This window comes from Scyliorhinus canicula, chromosome 2, assembly GCF_902713615.1.
Source record: "Scyliorhinus canicula chromosome 2, sScyCan1.1, whole genome shotgun sequence".
Classification (NCBI taxonomy): Eukaryota; Metazoa; Chordata; class Chondrichthyes; order Carcharhiniformes; family Scyliorhinidae; genus Scyliorhinus; species Scyliorhinus canicula.
The window spans coordinates 17,567,145-17,586,720 of NC_052147.1; the positions used below are offsets into that span (position 1 = coordinate 17,567,145).

Genomic DNA, 19,576 nt, shown 5'->3' on the forward strand with positions numbered 1-19,576 from the left:
GGTGCCATTGTGACTGGTCCACAGTTGTAGAAACCAGCACTAAATGGTGCCCTGGCGAGCTCTCCCATGTGTGGCCATCAGGTCCCTTGCCCTGGGAGAATCCCGCATACATATTTAAATGAGCCCAATATCACCCAGTGAGGGCAAGATCCCGATTGCAACATCTCACAAGAATCTGTTAAATCTGGAGAGGCGTTGTTAGCGTCACAAATCTTCCCAGAGGCCGACTGCGAGATTCAACAGCCTCGTCCCGTCACTAAGTTGGGCACGACAAGGCCGTTAAATGGTGCCCTAAATCTGACCAAATATAATTAAAGAAAGTTGAGTGGAAACAAACCATTTCTATTTCAATCTGTCTCAAACCTACCAGTAGTCGTCCTGATGCTATTAATGCCAAAGAAAGAACATGTTATATCTCAAAATGAAGCATAGTTTCAACTGATGACTTCAACATATGTATTCAACATCATTTACGGTACCTCAAAACAATTTCAAAATTTGACACTAAAATACTCAAACTGCATCTTCAACTTCAGACACATCCAACTCCAAACTTTGAAATACAGGGGCATGTTCAAAATCTCCCATCCAGGTATAAATTGACATGGAGGATTGGGCATCCATATAGAAACTGAGTGATTTTCAATTTCATTGAAAACAAAGAAAACGTTCAGCAATTTCTGTCATGAATCCAATCATGGCATTCATTGTATTATTGTAGAATTAAACTAATTTACTATTATTAATAACTGTACCTCAGAAAGATAAATCAAAGATTAATATTACTATATGGAAGGGATGTTTTACTTTCAATTTATGAAAACATATTTTCAGTTATTTTCCACATTAGCAGTCCACAATACCATGAAAATAACAAGAGCCTAGAAATGAGTTTGTTAGTTGACAGATGTTTAAAGTATTTTTAGGACTTTCCTTTGCTCACTATTTTGTCAAAGGCATTACGTGGTTTATTTTGAAAGCAGACAATGAAATGTCATTTGAATCAATAAATGTTGCCAACAATAATTTTTGATTTATGAAGTGCAACTAGAATTAAGAAAATGGTTATGCCAAGCTTTCCCTTTCACAGAAAGTATGGAATCTACCATATGTAGCCATTCACTTTGTGGTCAAGACTGGAATTGAGTGAACTGCCAAAACTGATAAAAATGATTCAGTATGACTGAAGCTCAAGTCAGCTGCGTATTTATCACACTAGGAAGCAAGTATTCCATCAAGAAATGGGTATTCTATCAAATATTCTATCAAGAGTGGGCAGCATGGTAGCATAAGTGATTAGCACTGGGGCTTCACAGCATCAGCGTCCCAGATTCGATTCCACGCTATCTGTGTGAGTCTACACGTTCTCCCCGTGTCTGCGTGGGTTTCCTCCGGGTGTTCCGTTTCCTCCCACAGTGCAAAGACGTGCAGGTTAGATGGATTGGCCATGAAAAATTGCCCTTAGTGACCAAAAAAGGTTAGATGGGGTTATTGGGTTACGGGGATAGGGTGGAAGTGAGGACTGAAGTGGGTCGGTGCAGATTTGATGGGCTGAATGGCCTCCTTCTGCACTGTATGTTCTATGAATCTATGAAACTCTTAATTGGGTAAAGAACAAAGAACAAAGAAAATTACAGCACAGGAACAGGCCCTTCGGCCCTCCCAGCCTGCGCCGATCCAGATGCATTATCTAAACCTGTCTCCTATTTTCCAAGGTCTACTTCCCTCTGTTCCCGCCCATTCATATACCTGTCCAGATGCTTCTTAAATGATGCTATCGTGCCCGCCTCTACCACCTCCGCTGGTAAAGCGTTCCAGGCACCCACCACCCTCTGCGTAAAAAACTTTCCACGCACATCTCCCTTAAACTTTCCCCCTCTCACCTTGAAATCGTGACCCCTTGTAACTGACACCCCCACTCTTGGGAAAAGCTTGTTGCTGTCCACCCTGTCCATACCTCTCATAATTTTGTAGACCTCAATCAGGTCCCCCCTCAACCTCCGTCTTTCCAACGAAAACAATCCTAATCTACTCAACCTTTCTTCATAGCTAGCACCCTCCATACCAGGCAACATCCTGGTGAACCTCCTCTGCACCCTCTCCAAGGCATCCACATCCTTCTGGTAATGTGGCGACCAGAACTGCACGCAGTATTCCAAATGTGGCTGAACCAAAGTCCTATACAACTGTAACATGACCTGCCAACTCTTGTACTCAATACCCCGTCCGATGAAGGCAAGCATGCTGTATGCCTTCTTGACCACTCTATCAACCTGCGTTGCCACCTTCAGGGTACAATGGACCTGAACTCCCAGATCTCTCTGCACATCAATTTTCCCCAAGACCCTTCCATTGACCACATAGTCCGCTCTTGATTTGATCTTCCAAAATGCATCACCTCGCATTTGCCTGGATTGAACTCCATCTGCCATTTCTCTGCCCAACTCTCCAATCTATCTATATTTTGTTGTATTCTCTGACAGTCCTCCTCGTTATCTGCAACTCCACCAATCTTAGTATCATCTGCAAACTTGCTAATCAGACCACCTATACCTTCCTCCAGGTCATTTATGTAGATCACAAACAACAGTGGTCTGAGCACGGATCCCTGTGGAACACCACTAGTCACCCTTCTCCATTTTGAGACACTCCCTTCCACCACTACTCTCTGTCTCCTGTTGCCCAGCCAGTTCTTTATCCATCTAGCTAGTACACCCTGAACCCCATACGACTTCACTTTTTCCATCAACCTGCCATGGGAAACCTTATCAAACGCCTTACTAAAGTCCATGTATACGATATCTACAGCCCTTCCCTCATCAATTAACTTTGTCACTTCCTCAAAGAATTCTATTAGGTTTGTAAGACATGACCTTCCCTGCACAAAACCATGCTGCCTATCACTGATAAGTCTATTTTCTTCCAGATGTGAATAGATCCTATCCCTCAGTATCTTCTCCAACAGTTTGCCTACCACTGACATCAAGCTCACAGGTCGATAATTCCCTGGATTATCCCTGTTACCCTTCTTAAGCAAAGGGACAACATTAGCAATTCTCCAGTCCTCCGGGACCTCACCCGTGCTCAAGGATGCTGCAAAGATATTTGTTAAGGCCCCAGCTATTTCGACCCTCGCTTCCCTCAGTAACCTAGGATAGATCCCATCCGGTCCTGGGGACTTGTCCACCTTAATGTCTTTTAGAATACCCAAAACTTCCCCCTTCCGTATGACAACTCGACCGAGAGTATTTAAACATCCATCCCTAGCCTCAACATCCGTCTTGTCCCTCTCCTTTGTGAATACCGATGCAAAGTACTCATTAAGAATCTCACCCATTTCCTCTGAGTCCACGCATAAATTCCCTCTTTTGTCTTTAAGTGGGCCAATCCTTTCTCTAGTTACCCTCTTGCTCCTTACATACGAATAAAATGCTTTGGGATTTTCCTTAACCCTGTTAGCCAAAGATATTTCATGACCCCTTTTAGCCCTCTTTATTGCGCGTTTGAGATTCGTTCGACTTTCCCGATATTCCTCCAAAGCTTCATCAGTTTTGAGTTGCCTCGATCCTTTGTATGCTTCCTTTTTCACCTTAGCTAGTCTCACAATTTCACCCGTCATCCATGGTTCCCTAATCTTGCCATTTCTATCTTTCATTTTCACAGGAACATGTCTGTCCTGCGCTCTAATCAACCTTTCCTTAAAAGACTTCCACATTTCAAATGTGGATTTACCCTTAAACAGCTGTTCCCAATCCACATTCCCTAGCTCCTGCCGAATTTTGTTATACTCTGCCTTTCCCCAATTTAGTACTCTTCCTTTCGGACCCCTCTTGTCCTTGTCCATGAGTATTCTAAAACTTACGGAATTGTGATCGCTATTCCCAAAGTAATCACCGACTGAAACATCAACCACCTGGCCGGGATCATTCCCCAATACCAGGTCCAGTATGGCCCCTTCCCGAGTTGGACTATTTACATACTGCTCTAAAAAACTCTCCTGGATGCTCCTTACAAACTCTGCTCCATCTACGCCTCCAACACTACACGAATCCCATTCAATGTTGGGGAAGTTAAAATCTCCCATCACAACCACTCTATTGCTCCTACATTTTTCTATAATCTGTCTGCATATTTGTACCTCTACTTCATGCTCGCTTTTGGGAGGCCTGTAGTAAAGTCCCAACAATGTTACTGCACCCTTCCTATTTCTCAGCTCCACCCATATTGCCTCAGTGCTCGAATCCTCCATCATGCCCTCCTTAATCACAGCTGTGATATCATCTCTGATCAGTAATGCAACTCCTCCACCCCTTCTACCTCCCTCTCTATCCCTCCTGAAGCATCTATACCCTGGGATATTCAGTTGCCAGTCCTGCCCTTCCCTCAACCAAGTCTCAGTAATACCAATAGCATCATATTCCCAGGTACTGATCCAAGCTCTAAGTTCATCTGCCTTACCTGCTACACTTCTCGCATTAAAACAAATGCACCTCAGACCACCTTTGCGTTCATCATCTCTCCCCTGTCTACTCTTCCCCTTAGTCACATTGAGTTTATTGTCTCGTACCTCACTGGCTTTAGTTGCTGCTTCTTTACTGACGTCTGACTTCCTAATCTGGTTCCCATCCCCCTGCCACATTAGTTTAAAACCTCCCCAACAGTGTTAGCAAAAGCACCCCCAAGGACATTGGTTCCAGTCCTGCCCAGGTGTAGACCATCCGGTTTGTAATGGTCCCACCGCCCCCAGAACCGGTTCCAATGTCCCAAAAATCTGAACCCCTCCCTCCTGCACCATCTCTCAAGCCATGTATTCATTCTGACTATTCTTGAATTTCTACTCTGACTGTCCCGTGGCACTGGTAGCAATCCTGAGATTACTACCTTTGAGGTCCTACTTTTTAACTTATCTCCTAACTCCCTAAATTCTGATTGTCGGACCTCATCTCTTTTTTTACCTATATCGTTGGTGCCTATATGCACCACGACAACTGGCTGTTCACCCTCCCCCTTCAGTAGGTCCTGCAGCCGATCAGAGACATCCCTGACCCGAGCACCCGAGAGGCAACATACCATTCGGGAGTCTCGTTTTTGACCACAGAAACGCCTGTCTACTCCCCTTACAATTGAATCCCCTATGACTATAGCCCTGCCAGTCTTTTTCCCGCCCTTTGTGCAGCAGAGCTAGCCACGGCTCAATCGCTAGTGGAAATAACATAGATAACAATATTAATTACTGAAATACTGCATATCAAAATAACAATGAATTTTTAAATACCAATGGAACAGAACAAATCAAAAAGTTACTTACACAAAACTTTGACCTACTGGTGAAGCCTTATGTCTAGCTGAAGCTTCACTCGTAATTTTTGTATTGTTTTTTGCATTGCTTTCAATCCTCGGGAATATATTTGAATGCAAAGCAGATGATCGAGATGAGAAAGATCTTGATGAGAAAGCACGGGGAATGTATGGTTGTTCTGGAACAATTTCTTCACACCTAGAACCCTGGAACCCTGACCGGCAGACACAGAGCTGAGGTCGTGAACAAGAGCCTCTGTTTTGGCATGGTGGATCACACACAGCTGTTGAGAAATATCAAATTAGAAAAAAATCACTATACCATAGAACTTTCCAAACACAATTTTTTTTAGAACAATTTGACAAAAGCACTCAAATTAAAAGGAGAAATTCTTCCTCTCTTTGACAGTTTATTTTGCCAAAACACAAAAGATATTCAGATGATCACTAAAGAATATCTTTGCTTTCAAATTAATTTCAAAATCAGATCTTACTCAGTCTGGCCAATACGTGACTCCAGATCTGCAGTAAGGAGGTTGACTCTTTACTGTGCTCTGAAATAGTACTAGTTTGTATTTATGAGAGATGTAGGCTGTATCTAAGACACTGACGTCCCAACCTCCCCATTGCCACATGTTTTCCTGTGGCAGAGGTGACTTGCCATTGGCTACTGGCGGGATCTTCTTGTCACACCAATGTCTATGATGTTTTGTAGGGCTCGCTTGTCTCACCGCCAGGGAACCTGCCAGAGGGGGAGCAGGGGGCTGCCAACAGCATGGCCAGAGGATCCTGCTGACAGGAAGGATCGGAAAATCCCGCCCATCACCATTTCTGCCTCAGATGTTGTACCCTTGTATCAGACTCCAGAGACATGAGCAAAAGATCTAGTCTGGAAATGGACTGAGGGAATGTTGCAATACCAGAGATGCTGTCTTTCAGATGAGACATTGAACCAAGGAATTATGTTGCATTCCTATTCCTTAACTGTCCTTGCTCTGTAGCTGCCACTCAGCACATGCAATGAAGGTATAGATATCCACTGTCCTTACCTCGTCTGGCTGATATGAGGCTCCAGACCTACAGAAATGTGGTTGACTCTTAACTGCCTCTGAAATGGCCTAGCAAGCGACTTGTATCAAGCTGCTACAAGAAAGTCTAATAAGAACAAAAATGAATGGACCACCCAGTATCAACCTAGCATTAGAAATGATAAAGGCGGATCGAACTGAATTCCCAATCATCAACATCCTGGAGGTTACCACTGACTAGAAACTGAACTGGACCAACCACATCAATACCATGGTGAAAAGAGCAGGTCAGATACTGGAAATTCAGCAGTGAGTAACTCGCCTCTTGGCTCTCCAAGCTGTTCCATCATCTACAAGGCATAAGTCAAGATCACGAATACTCGCCACTTGCCTGGATGAGTGCAACTCCAAAAAACTCAGGAAAATTGACACCAACCTATTAGTAGCCCCCATGATTGGAATCCCATCCACCACCTTAACAGCTCACTTCCACCTTTTCAAAGGCAATTAGGGATGGATAATAAAAGCTAGACTTGCCAGCGATGCTCACATTTTATCAAGAATTTTCAAAAAAGCCAGTCAGCCCTGCAAAATCCTCCTTATTGATGCCTGTAGATTGTGTCAAAATTCAGAGAGCTGTTCCACAGACTAGTCATGTGATAGCCTGACATGGTCCTACTCGCTGAATCATACCTTCTAACCAATGTCCCAGTCTCTTCCAACATCATCTCTTAGTGCGGCCTGATGCATCAGCAGGACAGACTACCCAACCACCCCCAGAAATTGTGTAATGGTGTTATACAGTTCTGAGGGGATGAGCCTGAGAATCCTCAACATCAGTTCCAGACCCCATGAAGTCCCTTGGCATCAGATCAAACATGTTCAATGCTTTCATGCGATATAGATCAGGTGGCCACTTTTTGGCATTTGTGATGATATTAGCTGGCAAGTTCTCAATGAATTCGGATACAAAGAGATACCATATGCAAGTGGTCATCAACACCGCCTTTCCAATGGGGTTCAGGGGACATGCCCTGCATCAAATCCTGGATGTTTGCATATGCTAGTTACATTTTCCAGCTGTTCGGGGGCAGCATGGCAGCACAAGTGGATAGCACTGTGGCTTCACAGCACCAGGGTCCCAGGTTCAATTCCCTGCTGGATCACTATCTGTGCAGAGTCTGCACGTTCTCCCTATGTCTGCGTGGGTTTCCTCCGGGTGCACTGGTTCCCTCCCACAGTCCAAAGACATGCAGGTTAGGTGGATCAGCCATGATAAATTTCCCTTAGTGACCAAAATAGTTAGGAGGGGTTATTGGGTTACGGGGATAGGGTGGGAGTGAGGGCTTATGTGGGTCGGTGCAGACTCGATGGGCCGAATGGCCTCCTTCTGCACTGTATGTTCTATGTTCCCCTATGTTCATGCCAGTGGGATCTTCTCGTGGGAAATCCTATTTATAGCAGTGGGACCAGAAGATCCCGCCATCAATCAATGGACTGCCTCTCGTCACAGAGAAACACTGCAGGGAGGCCAGAAAATCCCACCCAACATTACTGACACAGGTGTCAACACCAGAGAAAGCAAAGCCACTCGTCTATCCCTTGGGACTACTGGAATGCTACTTCGAGACCCAGTGTCTCCATATTTGAGAAGACACTTGGCATTCCATCTGAACAACAATGCTGGTAGGAATTAACTCAACATTTCTTTCTGCAGAAGGCAACATACTCTTGGATCTCTGAAATAACCTGGGAATCACCCGGAAAAGGATTTTTCCCCTGTTGGCCTCAACTCATGATTACCAGCCAAACATTAAAAGCCAGGATCCAGAAATGCACTGGAACATCATATGAGAACACAGCAAGTATTCTTTACACTGCAACATTGACCCTACTTTGCTGCAGAATACGGCTCTGCCTCATCATTCTGTAAAAATAAAACGGATGCATAGTTAAATACTATGGGCAGCCTGAGGGACATTTGAGTCCATTCCAACTGAGTATTTCCTGGTGCTGTCCAACATTGTACCACCTGAAATGAAATGAAAATCGCTTATTGTCACAAGTAGGCTTCAAATGAAGTTACTGTGAAAAGCCCCTAGTCGCCACATTCCGGCGCCTGCCATTCGTCGTGCTGTTATTGGGATCCATGAGAAGGAAAAAGTCATGAGTAACATTGAGCTTCCCATTCACAAGGACTTCAAAAATCCACCAAGAAAGCAGCTAAAAGTATTTTGACAATTCTGTGAAAAAGCAGCTAATATTCATGCAACTGGTATCAAATGACTATCCATATGGATGGAATCATGGGACATATGCCACTTAAAGAGCCAACAACTCATCATTGATCCAAAAGTAGAGGTCCCTGTCTTTGACTTCCCTTGAAGACTGTGGGCAATGTTCAACTGAATCCACACAGGGCATGAACAATGCACCCATTCCTCCGTAAGTGGAAGGTGAGGGACCACTCAAAGTGCATATTGCACACTCCATCAAACCTGGAGAACAAAACTAGTTCAATGAGCAGTGTAGGAGAACATGTTGGATTAGTGATGAGGTGTTGGCTCTTTCAGTTGCATGTGTCCCACAATTCCATCCATGTGGATAGTGATTTGAAATCAGGTGCAGCATCAGGCATGCCTATAATGAGCAGCCAACCTGGTCAAGCTACAACACAAGACTACATGCATGCTAAACAGCAGAAGCAGCATGCTATAGACAGTGCTAAATGAACCCATGGCCAATGATTCAGATCAAAGCTCTGTAGTCTTGACACATCCTCTTGCAAATGGCAGGGGACAACTAGCAGCAGGAAAGGCTTCGTGGACAACCCCATCCTCAATGATGGTGCAACCCAGCAAGTGACTTCAAATGCCCAGGTTGAACTGCTTCCTTCTGTCTTCAGCCAGAAGTACCAAATGGATTATCTATCTCTGTCTCGTCCTTACATTCCCACTAACAGAAATATTAGCCAAGTAGGTTCACTCCACGTGATATCAAGTGCAATGGCTGAGTTGAGGGCAGAGATAATAGCTGAGTTGAGGGCAGAGATAGACATTTGGAAGTACATTAGAGGCAATTGATTCTGGTCTTGCTAGCGACACTCACAATTCATGAATAAATAAAACGTAATTCAACAAATTGGGGAGTAAGCGAGTTGAGTTGTTCTTGCAGAGAGCTAGCATGCACTCAAAGCACTGAAGGCACCTTCCCTGCTGTAATCATTTTGTGATTCTATATTCCTAATTGTGAGAGAATGCATTTCAGGAGAACAAACAAAGTAAGGGAATATATAATAAATAAATATATAAGAGATACAGAGGGGTCTTAGTGTGCATGTAGGTAAAATTATGTAAGAAATCATATAGGTTACTTTTCTTAAGCAGGAAGGTTATGCTAGAACTGTATAAAACACTAATTAGATCACAGCAAGTGTACTGCACACAGTTGTCACGAAGCAGAGGTAGTTTTAAGTAATTTATGTCTGCATTGTTGTATATTATAAATAAGGTACACATTTAAATGGGTTTAATCTAATGTTTTTGTGTAAGAAAGGGTTAAAACTCTCGTTAGATTGAGGTTAAACAAATGTGTTTGCATGTATAGGGGGTTTGGTTTAACTTCAGACAGTGCCTGTATTGTGCTTTGAGAGTTTATTATGTGAAAAGCAAATAAGTGTAAAGAAGGACTGAGTAGTTGCTTAGCAACTAGGGGCCACTTTAGGTTAGGAAGGATTTTTGAGTTTAGTTTTAACTGGGCGCAAGGCATTTGGAGCTAAGTAGTGAGAGGGAAGACAGCTCTCACTGCTCTGCCAGAAGCAGAACCATGGAGTAATGGACAAGAAAACAAGTCCCAGAAACGAAAGTACGGCTAGTTTTAGAAACCAGGAAATTAAAAGAATAGTTCCAGGAAGATTGAAGTCAATGGGAGGACATGAACTGGAATTTGAATCATTCAAGTTAAAGACAGAGCTGAAAAGTACAGAACTGGTGAAGTTGGCTGGAGAGAACCAGATATCTGAAGCAATCCTAAGGTTGGTGACCTTAATACAGTCTGTGAAGCCAATCTATTGGTGGCTGAGTACCTGAGAGATTGTACGGAAGCTTGAATGCACGTGGCAATTCAAGACAAAAAAATACTGAAAGGTGAGTTTGAAATCCTGGAACTGAATCCTTTCTGGAAATAGCTGGCAGAAAGCATTGTTGGAAAGAAAATTCTAAGCCATGGAGTGGAGTTTGGCAACGTTTGTGTAATAGTAATCTGGAAGGGATTTGAGGAGAAATCCACAGAAGTTCGATTGGGTGGCATCTGCCACTTGGTTTCAAAGTGGGGTGTGTCTGTTGATTCCAGGGACTTTATATTTACTGAGACATTATAGCATAAGATATGTTTTGTAGCCCGAGTTATCCTTATAAATCTACATGGGAATATAAGTGGGAGTGAAGGACTATTGTATTAGTCAATTCTTTCATGTTTAAAAAATGGTTTATTTTTCTGTCGTTAAAAGATTATTGAACGTCCTGTGACTTTGTTCATCCATGTTTTCGGAAAAAAGTAAATATTACAGTGTTTTGACCCATGGTTCCATTCTGGGACCTTCTCTTCCAGCAATACAATCAACTAGGAATGTAACACAGTTGTAGTCACTGCATTACAAGTCAAATGTGATGACACTCGAAAGGCTACAGAGATGATTTATGAGGATGTTTCCAGGACTGGAGAATTTTACCTACAAGGAAGAGACTTGATTGGCTGGGGTTATTTCCTTCAGAACAGAAAAGGCTGTGGGCAGTGGGTGAGGGTGGGGGGAATTTAATTAAGGAATATGCAATTATGTGGGGCCAACACAAAGTTGATGGGAAGGACCTACATCCCTTAACAGAGAGGTCAGTAACCAGAGGACCTAGAATTAATGTAATTGGTTGCAGGATTAAAGGGGAGTTGAGGAGAATGTTTTTTGCCCAGAGGTAGTAATTTCGAACTCACCACCTGAACAGAGGTAGAAGCAGATGTATTTAAAAAATAATTGGGTGTATATCTGAAGTGACATAACCTGGAAGGCTATAAAGAAACAGCTGGAAATTGAAATTAGACTGATCACTGTTTTTCAGCTGATGTGGACACAACTGGCCAACGGTTGCCTTCTGTGTATAAATATTCTATGTTTCTATGATACAGCAAAAGCAATAGTCATGGATTTCAACTATCCTTAAATACATCGAGTGTTTTAAGTAAACAGGGCACAGATTTCTTGAAATTCATTCTAGAGAATTATTTTAACCAGTAATAAGAGAACAGGCATTTCTGAACTTAATTTGTAAACAAAGGATATGATTTGCAATTTAGTAATTTTTTAGCACTATCAGTCCATATCTAAGAAGTGGACATTTATGGGCAGTACCTCCACTCTGCCTTCTGTTAGCACCCCAACATACAGCCCATATGACTCTCTGGTCTTATCTGCTATAAATACAGTAGTCTTTCTAGTACGTTCTCTTGATCAACATAAGAAATAAGAGCAAGAATAGATAATTCAAAGCATTGAGCTTGCCATTCTAATCAATGTGATTATGCTGATCTTCTGACTCCTCCACTTTCCCATTACCTGATATGGGCCAAAAATCTCAGTCTACAGTCGTATTGATTATACTTAACAATGGATGTCAATGGAAAGTACCTGTTTAGTATTAATTGTCATTAGAAAGTCATGGATTAATCAAGGACAATCAACATGGATTTGTGAAGGGAAAGTCTTGTCTGACTATCTTGAGGTAGTCAGGAGCATAATGGGTCCCTTCAAGAATTGATAAAAGAGACACTGTCAATGAAAACAAGGGGATTACAGACAATTTAAATAATTGATTTGAGCTAACCTAACAGGAGAAGAGAATCACATGCCAGAAACCCCAAAGAAAGTAATATTGAATCAGGGACAGGGACTCACCAAAATTAAATTAAGTAAAATAGCAGTAATGAAGCAAATACTGGCATGGAGGAGTGATGGGCAGCATGGTAGCACAAGTGATTAGCACTGTGGCTTCACAGCACCAGGGTCCCAGGCTCGATTCCCTGCTGGATCACTGTCTGTGCGAAGCCTGCACGTTCTCCCCATGTCTGCGTGGGTTTCCTCAAGGTGCTCTGGTTTCCTCCCACAGTCCAAAGACGTGCAGGTTAGGTGGACTGGCCATGATAAATTGCCCTTAGTGACCAAAGAAAAAAGGTTAGGAGGGGTTATTGAAAAATGAAATAAAAATTAATGAAATTAAATGAAAATCGCTTGTTGTCACAAGTAGGCTTCAAATGAAGTTACTGTGAAAACCCCCTAGTCGCCACATTCTGGCGCCTGTTCGGGGAGGCTGTTACGAGAATTGAACTGTGCTGCTGGCCTGCCTTGGTCTGCTTTCAAAGCCAGCGATTTAGCCCTGTGCTAAACAGCCCCTTGGGTTACGGGGATAGGGCTTAAGTGGGTCGGTGCAGACTCAATGGGCCGAATGGCCTCCTTCTGCACTGTATGTTCTATGTTCATAAATTCCCATGACCTGATGGATTCCATTCCAGGGTTTTTAAGAATGCAGGTGAGAAAGATTGGACCATTAGTTGACCGTCAATTCAAGGATGGGGGCCACTCGGGGTCATGTGATTCTGCCATGGATCTTCACATGACTGAACAGGCCAATTCTCAACTTTTAGACCTTTGGCACATGGAACAGAATATTGCACAATGCAGTAGGATCCATGATGCAGGATCGGTCTTTTTTCTTTCCTTCTCTGCCAGTGCAATGCCTCATTATTAAGATGTTTAGACACAAAATTTGATTTTTAAAAATTAATTAACAGTATGTGGGTATCACTGGGCGAGCTTTAATTGCCCACCCCTAATTGCCCCTGAGAAAGTAGTGGTGGGCTGCTTCTTGAACCGCTGCATTCTTTGTGGTTTCAGTACATTCACAGTGTTGTTCGGGAGGGAGTTCCAGGATTTTGACCCAGCGACAGTGAAGGAATGGAATAAATTACCAAGCCAGGGTGGTGAGTTGCTTGGAGGAAAACTTTCAGATGTAGTGTTCCCATATATCTGCTGCCACTGTCCTATATGCTAGCAGTTATGGGTTTGGAAGGTTCCACCTAAGGAAGCTTGGTGAGTTTTTACAGTGTATCTTGTAGATGGTATGCACCATTGCCACTGTCCATCAGTGGTGAAAGAAGTGATCGTTTGTGGAAGAGGTATTAATCAAGTGGCTGCTTTGTCCTGGATGATGTCAAATTTACTGAGTGTTGTTGGAGCAGCTCTCTTCTGGGCAAGTGGAGAATATTCCATCACACTCCTGACTTGTGCCTTGTAGATGGTGGACAGGCTTGGGGAATCAGGAGGCGATATATATGCTGCAGGATTCTTAGCCTCTGTGCTCTGTAGACATAGTATTTATATGGGCTAGTCTAGTTCAGTTTCTGGTCAATGGTAATCCTCAGGCTATTGATAATGGCAGATGCAGCAATGGTAATAACATTGAATGTCAGGAAGCGATGGTTAAATTCTCTGTTGTTGGAGATGGTCATTGCCTGGCACCTGTGTGGCATTCATGTTCCTTGTCGCTTGTCAGCACAAACCTGGATATTGTCCAGGCTTTGCTGCATTCGGAAATAGACTGCTTCAGTGTCTGAGGAGTCACAAATGGTGCTGAGTATTGTGAAATTATCAGCGAATATCTCCTGGCCTTATGATGGAAGTGTCATGGGAGTGTCCCTTTAAGAAATGTTTTTGTCTTATCACATGCTTCAGTGATATCATTGTGTGGGTGGAGCTGGGCTGTGGCTCTGTAAATTTTTACTTTCACTTTGAGTTTGTAGCTGGCTGTGGCTCTGAGTTTTACTTTCACTTTGACTTTGGACTGGTTTGCACTGCACAGGTTAAAAGGGTTTCTCTATCTTCATTTTAAAAGCTGTTTCCAGACTGCTTGATAACTTAAAAGAGACAATCGCTATCTGGAAGAAATTCAAACAAGGGGCAGAATTCTCCGACCCCCCGTAGGGTCGGGGAATCGCCCGGGGCATTCATAAATCCCGCCCCCGCCGTGGCTGGAATTCTCCGCCACCCAGGAATAGGCGGGGGCGGGAATCATGCCGCGCCAGTCGGCGGGCCCCCCGCGCCAGTCGGGGGCCCCCCGCCGCGATTCTCTGGCCTGCAATGGGCCGAAGTCCCGCCGCTGTCAGGCCTCTCCCGCCGACGTGGTTTAAACCACCTCTGGCGCATGCACGGCCTCACGCCGGCCGGTGAAGGCCTTTCGGTCAGCCATTCGCGCCGGCTGGCGGGGCGGAAAGGCCGTTCGTGGCGGCCAGCGGGGCGGAATTCTCCGCACCTGTAGGGGCTAGGCCCGACGCTGGAGTGATTGGCGCCACTCCAGTACGCTGGGACCCCCCGCCCCACCGGGTAGGGGAGAATACCGCCCCCTCTGTTTGGAAAGGAAACAAGAGTATCAATACCAAGTCTTATACCAGTAAGAATGCAGTGTGCTGGGCCACACCTTTGAAAGGGGTTTCTGGTTTTACTTGGATCTTGTTAATAAATTGGAACAGTAAAGGGAGGATTCATTAAGGGTTATACATAGATTACTGTAGCTGTGAGGGGTATTTATGTTTGTTGTTGATAAAAAATTTTCGTGCATGTGTGTGTTTATACAAATGTTAACTAAATTCGTAGAATAAAGTTTGTTATTTTGATTAAAAGCGCCTAAGAACTCTGTTGAATAACACCTGAAAGGCAGGCTCTTGTGCTCACCATAAACAAAATCACTGAACAGTTGCAGGTCAGGTGGACTCCTTAATATACTTTGGACTTGTTGAACCCTGGCCCATAACAGAAGGAAGGCAATTGATGAAGCAGCTGAAGATGGTTGAGCCAAAGAAACTACCTTGAGGAACTCCTGCAGTGACACCCTGGAACTGAAATGACTGATCTCTAATAACTTCAACCATCTTCCTTTGTGCTGGGTATACCTGAACCAGTGGAGCATTTCCCCCCATTCACATTGACTCCAGCTAGGACTCCTTGATGCCACATTCAGTCAAATGCTACCTTGATGTCACTCTCACCAAATTCTGGAGTTCAGCTCTTATCCAAGTTTCAGCCAGAGGTCAAAAGCTGAGTGACGCTGGTTAACTCAAACTGAGCATCAGTAATCAGGTTATTGCTAAGTATGTACCACTTGACAGCACTGTTGATAACCCCTTCTCTCACTTTTTAAAATTCTTTCATGGCATGTGGACATCGGTGGCTGGACCACAATGTGTTGCCCATCCTAGATTGGCCATGAATTGAGCTGCTTGCTTGGCCAACAGTCACAGCTAGCCCAGACCAGGGAAGGAGGCTAGGCTGAGAATCCAGAAATCCATAATATGCTGAAACACCTGAACCCAAGAAAAAATGTTGCTTAATTGACAGCTCTGGCTCTTAGATCTATGCAGTCAAATGCAGGATGTTTATTAAAGCTGGAGAAAGAAGTTTCATGTGCTAGCAGTTTTAGATATTGATACTTTAAAGCATCTGGATGATTGTCATCATTATTGGTCCATAGTAAAATGGAGATTACTTTTTTTAAAAAGTGGAAATTCGTCAATGAATAATTTTTGTTAAAGCTTTATTCACACATCCTATTATCACAATAGGTTTCATTGGTTCTATACAGTGTATAGAGAGTGAATGGGTCTGGAATTTCCACAATGTGTCATTGGGGGCCATGAGGGGCATGCGGATGAGGGTGGGGGAGGGCATGAGGATGATATTTTTGAACTTGTCTTTCCATAGATCAAAAGGTTCCCTCATGCAGAATGTTCATGACACCTCGGCGGTGCGGTGAACCACAACTCTTTAAAATCTGGTCCAACTCCATAAAAATTGCAAAGAAATAAGACATGCCTATCCACGCAGTGGAGCTAGCTGGGTCGGGAATGCGCGTTTGCGACCCGTATCAGCCGTGTTCTTAAAAGATACTGTTAAAAATCAGAAACTCTGGGAATGGGGTCAGGAATATCAGAATTGGGTGCTGACCACCAATTTTAAAGGTCAGTGGAGTCTCCCTGACTCCACAAAAATCCATCCCTTTCTGGCTCATCTGTCAATCTAATCCTATAACTGAAGTTAATGGTCTTGAGAGTAGCAGCAGATCATAATCACTGCTCCCATTTTTGCGGACTGCAACTGATCGTAATATTTTGCTGTGGTTACTTATTGCACCTCTGGACACATTTTTCATTTCTTGTACCATTACCACACGCTTGCCTTGCACCATCATCCTTTTTATCATTTAATCACTCATTCGTTCTCCCACAATACAAACCTTCCTTTTTGTTCTTTCCTTCCCTTCCTATATTTTCTGCCACAGTATTTTCTTCAACCTATCTCTAATTTACATCTCTAAGATTTTTAAAATTTTAATGACACATCATAGGCCTGAGATATTAACTCTCCTGCTCCATCCACAGATACTGTCTGTCATTGCTGAATATTTCCAACAGTTTATGTTTTTATTACCAGAGTTAGGCCTACCATTCCCAGTTTGAGACACTGACGGCTTCCAATACATTTTCTATTAAAACTTTAACTGGAGAAAATGTGTTCACTGATATTCATCGCAAGGCATCAGTCTTTCTTCTATTAAATACTATTTACCACAGATTCTGTGTCTATAGAAAAAACCTGGTATCATTACATCAATGAGGGTATGATTTTAAAATTCCTCTCGGTCAAGCTCATTTGGACTGAAATGTAAAGAGAGAGAAATGCCACTCAGTTCCAATTTAGTAATATAACAATTAATGGGTCTTGCCTTTGAAGCACTGGACACTTGGGACATTAAATTTCTAATTCGAGAAAACAACATTTATGGCTGCTTTTGCTTGGCATATAAAGACAGTGGTAATGCAAGCATGGATCATTGATCTACCTTATTAAACGTAACACTTTGATTTTAAGTTACACAGAATGCAATGAAGTAGTTGACACCTTCGAGAAAGGAATTTTTTATTTAAAGACAGTCAGGAAGAAATAGCAACTTAATTGTCAAGGGGCAACAAAACAATTAATTCAAAAAAGTCCTGTGGAAAATAACATTCACACTTATAGACGTTAGATAAGTTTAAGGTTGTTACTTTTTATGAATACTAAGGATGATGGGCTGAACGACTCGTGTGGTTCCATTATTCATGTTTTCCAGCAGAAGTAACACAAGTTTAAATAATTCATACTTCTCATTACGTATTTCTATTTAAAATGAAAAAACTCCATACCAAGCTGATTAGTCTATATTGACAAACTATATATTACTAGAAGATCTCAATATTTAGCACAAAAATATGGTTTAAATATAGATGCTCTATAACAGGGGTGTGGTCTAAATAATATCAGTAGTGCATAAGCTTCTGGAAGCCATGATTAAGGATAATGGACGTTGATTTTTTTTTAAACAACCAATATAGATTCATAAATAAGAAAACAAATTAACCTGAAGTTAGGTACTAGGAACACAACATCAAACTTAACAGCTGTTACAAAATGGTGAGATGTTAAATTGTGAAGATCAGATGAGACTTCAGCAGGACAGTCAACTGGGCATGAAAGAGACTCCTGACCAATGTGCACATTGGTCTGTTGACTGCTGTCATCTATGGGGTTAGTTGTGCCAATGTTGAGTTCTCGAGTTCTTATCAAAACCTTCTTCTTCTTGAATCTCATATAGGGTCTGCAGTCTGGGTTATGCAAGGTGAGCCAAAATGAACATCACCGGCCTGGCTGGGGTGGGCATAACTTCACAGAGCCAGTACTTTTACATAACGCCTCTACACCAACCACGAGTGGAGACACACTCGCATTTTGGTGGGGTCATAATGTAGATTAGAGCAAGGAGCACTGGGTAAGCATCACATCATGAGTGAGCAGGAGGAAAAGAGTGAGGCAAAGTCCGTTGTGGAGCATCCCCGTCGGAAGAGAGGCAAACCTATGCGTCTCAGGGTGAACATATTAGGCCTCAGGTGTCTAAGACAAGGGACAGCGAGACAAATTAGTTCCCAATTGTTAAGGTTCCCTGAGGCATTTCGGAGTTATGGAGGAAATCTTGCAGTACTTCTGAAGCATCAAGGCTTAGAGATTTGAGCACAACAGCTCCTCCATTAGAGAGTAACCATCCATTGAGAGAGCCATGTGTAACATCACTCTGAGTGGGTGCTGGAGCAGTGTACTGATATGCACAGAAAGGGTGAAAATCTCTATTACATGCAATGCTCAGTGTCCCTAGGGTACATAGACACAAGGAGTGGTTGCTAATTGTGTCCCAGCCGGTGGCTTTGTCCAGCTGTCAAAGGCACCATGATGAGGCTGAGTCAGTTTAAGTGGCTGATGAGGGGTCACTCATCAGGGAGAATGGCTTCATTCCTCGTCTCTTTGGCCCCTCCAACTAATCCCTGCTGCAGGGTCCTGCAGCAGAAGCTGCCTCTGCAATGATACACATGCACCAGCCTGGGGAAGTGCAAAAGCACCTCAACGACAAGGATGAAATCCACAGCCATCTAAGTCAGATGTATATTCAGTGGAGCAGACTGCCTCCACCTCATCTTCAGCCACAGAGGGACCATCATGAAGGAGTACTGTGAGCGCAAGGCACCATGCTGTTCGTTTCATTTCATGGGCTATCTCGGTGATGTATGTTTTGTTCATGTTTTCATTGATTTATGTAATTATAAAAATATTGTTTGATGATATCACTCAGGCTTCCGTATGTTCATGGATTGTGACAGGAGCCGGTGAGAAGGCTAAGGGGGAAGGAGGCAGTTGGTTGTGACGTCATGGACTTGTGAGTGTCAGGTCTGTGAGGTGTACAATGGTGATGCTCCTCATCTGTGGATGGGCAATGGGATTATCAAGACACATATGTTTTTTAATTTTAGATTACCCAATTCATTTTCTCCAATAAAGGGTCAATTTAGCGTGGCCAATCCACCTACACTGCACATCTTTGGGTTGTGAGGGCGAAACCCACGTACACATGGGGAGAATGTACAAACTCCACACAGACAGTGACCCAGAGCCGGGATCGAACCTGGGATCTCGGTGCTGTGAGGCAGCAATGCTATCCACTGCACCACCATGCTGCCCTGGGATAGTCAAGATATATGTGCTGGATGGAAAACCTGTCTGGGTGATTCAAGGTCAGATTGGGAGTCATGTGACATACGCCTGGGTGAAGCAGCCATGCCAGCCTGAT

The 19,576-nt window shown here is 43.3% G+C and overlaps 1 protein-coding gene across 1 annotated transcript in view; it reads right to left on the reverse strand.

The window, feature by feature from the left end:
* LOC119951242 (latent-transforming growth factor beta-binding protein 2-like) overlaps positions 1-19,576 on the reverse strand; it is a 677,784-nt gene that overhangs the window by 553,141 nt on the left and 105,067 nt on the right. Inside the window, exon 3 of the mRNA XM_038774298.1 lies at positions 5,309-5,582. Within this exon, the coding sequence (XP_038630226.1) occupies positions 5,309-5,582 (274 nt within the window). The remainder of the gene's footprint in view (positions 1-5,308; positions 5,583-19,576) is intronic.